Consider the following 7607-nt stretch of genomic DNA (forward strand, 5'->3'; position numbering starts at 1 on the left):
TACACCTATACTCCTTAATATTCATCAGTTTATATAAAGTGAAACAGACAGTAAATAAAACCGGATTAGTGATTCAATTTTATCTAGCACTAAGATACAAAAAAATGTTAACCTACAGTTAAAAGATACTCGAGGATCAATCTAGTTTAAATATCGATATCTGATTTCGTTATCCATTATATGTAAACTTTGCAAACCTATTGTGATGATTTTGTATCTAAGGTTAAATTGTTTACATTGGTACAGTTCGGCAGAAGCCTTATTTTATGTTTTTGTATAAACTATAATAAACTAATAAACGAATCAGATGTTTCGCGGGTAAACTTTGGGTCAGGTCAAATTTGAAGGGGTGTTCCAAAGGAAACTGTCAATACGAGTAATGAGACACATTGGAAGAACACCCCTCCATCAATAATGGTACGGCTACCATTAGGGTATATAAGCAGGTGAGATTCCTAGCTCAGGGTCGATTGTCATAAGTCTTCGGAGACATAAGAACAATAAAGATAAAAAAACCCATAAGAACAAGGTATTATTTGACTAATCACCACATTTAGTTAAACATGTCAGGCAGAGGTGGATCGTTATGACCTCAAGCAGTGAGTCATGCTCACCTTCGTTGTTGACTGGCGATATCTTCACCATTGTACACTTACTTGTACATCAAACCGCCAACTGGGACCTCTCAGCAAGGAATGGAGATTGCAAGCTAGTAATAAGATGGAAAAAGTCCAGACAACATGAAGTGCAGACCGAGTCACCTACAATACAAAAGACACGGAAACGGTCATCAGAAGCTAGATCAGACAGGAACAAACGCCGTCTAGAAGCTTACATAGCTAAGAAGTCCGCACCATCGACGTCCACACCAACGACAAAAAATACGGACTTGTACGTTTACAAGCTGAACCGTATTGTACCGTATAGGACAAGAGTGAGTCTGTGACCACCTTGTAAAGTACATAATTGTACCAATGGAACAAACACAAGTGTGTAAACTTGTAAGAATACAAATTTGTATCAGTGTTTTTCATATCTTAACTTACATCTAGAAATTGACAATGAGGGTCGGTTGGAAACAAAACTTTACGACAAAAGAGATGATTTCAGCTTTCCAATTGTGAACTTTACATTTCTAAGTAGCAACATTCCAGAAGCACCTGCATACGGGGTATATGTCTCCCAATTGATACAATATTCCCGTGCTTGCATTTCCTATCATGATTTTCTTGAGAGGGTTGCTGCTCACAAGGAAGCTATTAAACCAAGAGTTCCAAATGGTGAAGTTGAAATCATCCCTTCGTAAATTTTACGGACGCCCTCACGAGTTGGTTGACCGTTATGGAATAATCGTTTCACAAATGATATCGGATATGTTCCTTACGTCGTAACTACAATCCCCTTCCCTTTCATGAATGTGACTTACCGAATTCGACTATTTACCAGATTTGTTATCACATAAGCAACACGACGGGTGCCACATGTGAAGCAGGATCTGCTTACCCTTCCGGAGCACCTGAGATTATCCCTAGTTTTTGGTGGGGTTCGTGTTGTTTATTCTTTAGTTTTCTATGTTTTGTCATGTGTACTATTGTTTGTATGTTTGTCTTTTTCATTTTTAGCCATGGCGTTGTCAGTTTATTTTAGATTTATGAGTTTGACTGTCCCTTTGGTATCTTTCGTCCCTCTTTTAAGTAGAATAGTGTATAAGTGCAGTTGTACATATTTTGGTTCATTGACGTTAATTTATAAATAAAGATTGTTTGTTATATATTCTGTAAATAGAACAGTTTCGGTATCAAACTGGTAACGGACTCATTCTAAAATAGAAACAGACACGCTTACCTACACGTTACACTATGTAAGAAACAAATGATCAAAACATGTGCGCGCTTAGTCGTTTGCATCGTTTGTGTTAGGAAGAAATGCACTCATAGCTACTAATTTATCTAGTTTTATACTAATGCTTTAAATTTTAATCAATCAAATAATAAAATTAACTTTCATGATTTTGAAACCGTATAGCATGTAAACGATTTTAAACGTCTCACTAGACGTTCAAGTTAATGATGTAATATAGATAAGTAGTGGTCCTTTCTAAATAAACCAGAAAAAAGTTTTAAATCTGTAAACATTTAAAATCTGGTAAAAGTTTTGTTTTCAAAATATGATCGAGGACGAATAGTTATTGATATTGTTATGTAGAACGCCACTATGGTTAGAAAACATGTACCGCAGAGTCGGATTTAGGGAGGGGGACAGGGAGCTTTTGGCAAATTTTGCTATGAAAAAAATGTTCTATATACGGGTTTTCCACAGAAAAGGAATTGAGATTTGAAAAAAAAATATTCTGGATAGAAATAAAACGGATAGCGTAATCGTGCTTTAAGAATCACTTTTTTATATTTAGATGACAACAAACTAAACTGCTGCTACCTGTCCGAAGTATTCAGTTTAAAAGCACAACACAAAAGAATCGATTAAATATAAAAGTAGTTTCATCAGGCCTTAAGATAGGCAAGTTAGGAAAAATAGTAAATAGGTGTTGAAAATGATCATTGGCATTGGTTTTAAACCATGATGTCGGTTTTCTTTTTGAATTGTTTTATATTTTTGTCATCCACACGATCTTATAATGCTCATTATACATAATGGTTTTTGTTCGTTGTTATAGGCTGCATGATAACCGGTAGGTTTTGAGACTCAAGTTTTTGGTAGAAAGCTGTTAAATGTGCATCAAACTACATCTCCATATTCTTTTTTTTTTAATTTTCCTTCCATATTCTTTTTTTAATTTTCCTTCCATATTCTTTTTAATTTCCATAGACTATCAGTGAAGAAAACAGGAGATACCTTTGATAAGCCTAAAAATAAATATAAACAAATGTTCTTAAAAAATGTTCTTAAAAGTGTTTTTCAAATGTTTGAGCACAAAAATGAACGGCAAATAATAATCTTACTTTAAAATTCGTATAACATTTTTGGGAAGAATTTTCACTAATCCGATACCAAACCGACTGCTCAAATATATGAATACAAATGATATTTTAATTTTGTATACATTTCAACAAAAGAAAATAATTGCTTCTTCAGCGTAAGTATCTGATATTTTGTAGCTTCTAAATTTTCATTTTGCAGAAGTGCAGTTCTACATTTTCGTTTTTGCTTATAAGACATTTTCGTTTTGCTTAAGGAAGTGTAATCCGACATTTTCATTGATTCAAAAGCCATTAGTGTGATGAACCGACATTTTCACATCAATTTCTTGAAACATTTTGCACCAAAAAAGTCCATACTTAGAAAGATAAAAACAAGAGAGACATTCATTCTAAATCCCGTTCGAAAAAAATCTGAATTCCGCTCCATTTAATTCCATTTACTTCCAGTATCGACTTTCGGTCAAGTGATGTTCCTTCCATTCTTCCGCTTCCCAAGTTTTTTTCGGAGGATCGCCGGTTTCTCAACTGCTAGTTTAACGTTCCTTTTATACTACGTATACTTTTGTGATAATAGCGTGAATGTTTTATAAAACATGGTCACATTTCAAATGGTACATTCTAAATTCACAAGTAAATTAATCAACCTATTTAATTTTTTAAAAGGAAGGGAAAATAAAAGAACGGGATTTTAAAAGGAAACTCCCTTTGTTATGTTGTATTTTAATTGTGTATCGTCGTTTGGATGTAATTTAAAAATCCATATTTTATTTATGCGTAACTTAAACTTGCGTGCACTCCTATTATAAGAATGTATACTCTTTGTTAAAAGTAAAAAAAGTTTATATACCTGGAGGTTTAACATCAAATACAATACTGAGATACAATACTAACGAGTTGTAAAATTACCTGTGATCTATAATAAAAGGTGAGGTCAGAATGCTTCAATACACAGTACACTTAACGTAAACACGCTATTAAATGGAAAGCTTTTACCATATTCATATGCAAATGATTCATTTCTTATCGCCATATATGGTAACATAAATCGCTTTTTTCCCAAGGTGCAAAACGAGGAAGTCCGTTGAATAAAACAAGTGTGGATTTTAAAGTCTTCCCAGTCATTAGTTGTAACAGGAATAGAAAGGTTGTAACCAGCTTAGAAAATTAAACAAATTCAAAATGTGTGACGATGATGTAGCCGCTTTGGTAATTGACAATGGATCTGGAATGTGTAAAGCTGGATTTGCTGGAGATGATGCTCCAAGAGCTGTATTTCCATCAATTGTTGGAAGACCCAGACATCAGGTAGGTAAATTAATAAGTACACATATTAAAGGGTCATTAAATAGTTACGCTATCGGTATACACATGGGAATTGGTTCTGTTCAGCCGTTCACATTATATTTTGTTTTATATGAAGTATTTTTATCATCTTATAAATCTAGTGGCGGATCCAGGGTGTTGGGGTGGGGATGGAGGGATTACGGTGGTTTGACCCCCCTTTTTTGACAATCAAGGTAGTTGAATAGGGAGATTTGAGTTGGAACCCCCTATCCCCCATTTATCCTGGGTTCGGAACCCCCTTTTAAAAACGGCTGGACCCACCCCTTATTTCAATTGCCTTAATTATGTGTCAAGACAAAATCTCAAGAAATTCGAAAAAGGCAGCGCCTAGTTTTAATACAATGTGAAATGCCGGTACACGTTGCTTTTGCCCATATTAGGAGAAGATTTATACTCGAGTAGCGTTGGTCACGCCCATGTATTTAACGATTTAATAGACAAACAAATCTGTGTTGTCAGCAAATCAATATTCACTTTCTATTTCCTTTTGTTTGAGTTTTTATTAAGTGTTGTTTGTCCATATATCAGAAATTCAATATTTTCGACTTAAAATGCTTAAATTGTGTTTTTTGACCATTGGCTATAAACGCAATCAGCGGAACAACGCCTTATATGGTTACCACATGTGACAATGACAGTAAATTCTTGTGTGACCCGATAAGTACAAGACTTGAATATTTCTACTTTGAGTGGGAGTATTTTAACATATTTGTTATCGTACAAAATGTTATTTCGTATAAATGGAAAAGAAGTCAATAGAACCCGATTGAATGGTCTATGGCAGTGATTAGGATAATTCATTGATTAAAACATTACCTAATGATTGCTGGCATGTTTGCTGACATTCAATACACCTTATCGCTATTTTAAAATTCAATCCGGGAAACACAGTCACCGGGACAATTTCCTGTTTAGGTCAAGTGTGTTATAAACAGACCAATAAACAGAGTTCACCAGTAACATCTGAGGAGGACAAAAATTATAAAGCGAACATTATGAAAATTTGATCCACTTATAAAAACAAAAAATACAAACATAAAAAGGCTTTGTTTACCATGGTTTAGACCTGACTTTTTTACAATTTTTTATGCATATTACTAAACACAAGGCCCAAGATAGCTTCAACTGGAAGATAAAGTTCTGAGTTTCAGACCGTGTATGGTCGAATCATATACAAAGCAAGTCATTTTCCAAAAGAAATCCACAATAACCACCAATGCAGAAAATACAAACACAATATACTCTGCAATTTAGTAATACGTATATGTGCTGTTATTTAATGTCATCGCAATATCGTGTAAAAAAAAGGATAACCACAAAAATACTAAAAACTCAAAACGGAAAGTCCCTAATAAAATTGCAAAATCAAAAGCTTAAACACAAGGGTGTCGCTGCGAATCGCAATCTCGCACAGGAAGGAAAACTTCAAATGAAACGTACATATTTGTAGACGAGTTATTTCGACCTATAATGGTTTACTTTTACAAACTGTGACTTGGATTGAGAGATGTCCCATTGACACTTATACCATATTTTCTTATATAAATATGTATGTTGGAAATTTATCAGTTTTAAAAAAACTTCACACTTTTAACACATACCAGGAAGTCTGCCTATATGTAGCTATGAGTAATAATAAAAATGCTTTGGTTAAGAGTCGTGGGAGCATACACACAAGGACATAACATACGACATATTGAGCTTTTAACCGACATTAATATGAAAGATGATCTGTATTGGGGTTCTTAATTTCTGTGTTCTTAATTTTGTTGTTTAGGTATTTGTATCCTTTCTCTATTCTAAGGCACCTCATTTTTCTGGATTCTGTATTTGTTTTTTTGGTTTTTTTTATACACATTCTGACTTTTTATCTTTAATTTGTTTTGTGAATTTTAGGGAATATGACCAATTCAATTAATATTATTATACACGTTTTTTGCTTTAGGGTGTGATGGTTGGTATGGGACAGAAAGACAGCTACGTTGGTGATGAAGCCCAGAGCAAAAGAGGAATTCTCACACTGAAATATCCTATTGAACACGGAATTGTAACAAACTGGGACGATATGGAGAAGATCTGGCATCACACTTTCTATAATGAACTCCGTGTTGCACCAGAAGAACATCCCGTTTTACTGACAGAGGCTCCCCTCAACCCTAAAGCCAACAGAGAAAAGATGACCCAAATTATGTTCGAAACCTTCAACTCCCCAGCTATGTACGTTGCTATTCAGGCCGTTTTGTCTTTATACGCTTCTGGTCGTACAACTGGTATTGTGTTGGACTCTGGTGATGGTGTATCCCATACAGTACCCATCTATGAAGGTTATGCCCTTCCTCATGCTATTATGAGGTTGGATCTTGCCGGACGGGATCTCACAGACTATTTGATGAAAATTCTAACAGAACGTGGATATTCTTTTACAACCACAGCCGAAAGAGAAATCGTTAGAGACATTAAAGAAAAATTGTGCTATGTAGCTTTAGACTTTGAACAAGAAATGTCCACAGCTGCATCATCATCATCATTAGAAAAAAGCTACGAATTACCTGACGGACAGGTTATCACTATCGGTAATGAAAGATTCAGGTGTCCAGAGGCCATGTTACAACCATCTTTCTTGGGAATGGAATCATCAGGTTTACATGAAACAACATACAACAGTATCATGAAATGTGATGTTGATATCCGTAAAGACTTGTATGCTAATACCGTATTATCTGGTGGTTCAACCATGTACCCAGGTATTGCCGACCGTATGCAGAAAGAAATCACAGCACTTGCTCCATCAACAATGAAAATCAAGATTATTGCTCCACCAGAAAGGAAATATTCCGTATGGATCGGTGGTTCCATCTTAGCTTCACTCTCAACCTTCCAACAGATGTGGATAAGCAAACAGGAATACGACGAGGCAGGTCCATCCATTGTCCACAGAAAGTGCTTTTAAACTGCTCAGAACTTCAACTAATTGTTATGTTATATTTTATGTACAAACAGCATTCGTTTGTATCATTGTTAGATTCAAACTATTTTTCTATCATTTTTATAAAGTTCATTGTTGTACAAAAATAAAACTATAAAATTATTTTTCGTCTGTTTCAAAATGTGTTGTTGTTATGGTTAAAAATGATTCGAATACATTAATTGTTTTCTACCACAATGTGCTAGATATTTAATCTGCTTAATTTTATCTGTGATATTGAAAAAGGGACGAAAGGTACCTATGAGTCATTGAAGCACCATGTCTAGAAAGGAAATGATCAGTAGACAAACAATAGTACAAAAGACACAACATAAAAAACTTAAGACAAGCAAACAAAC

General features: G+C 34.6%; 1 protein-coding gene across 1 annotated transcript; it reads left to right on the forward strand.

The window, feature by feature from the left end:
* The first annotated feature begins 3948 nt into the window (after positions 1 to 3948).
* On the forward strand, positions 3949 to 7372 carry LOC143082188 (actin-3-like). Its single transcript, XM_076257770.1, has 2 exons — positions 3949 to 4244; positions 6229 to 7372. The coding sequence occupies exons 1-2, from the start codon at positions 4119 to 4121 to the stop codon at positions 7231 to 7233; spliced, it is 1131 nt and encodes a 376-aa protein (XP_076113885.1). The 5' UTR covers positions 3949 to 4118; the 3' UTR covers positions 7234 to 7372.
* Positions 7373 to 7607: the final 235 nt, after the last annotated feature.

This window comes from Mytilus galloprovincialis, chromosome 7 (genome assembly GCF_965363235.1).
Source record: "Mytilus galloprovincialis chromosome 7, xbMytGall1.hap1.1, whole genome shotgun sequence".
Lineage (NCBI taxonomy): Eukaryota > Metazoa > Mollusca > Bivalvia > Mytilida > Mytilidae > Mytilus > Mytilus galloprovincialis.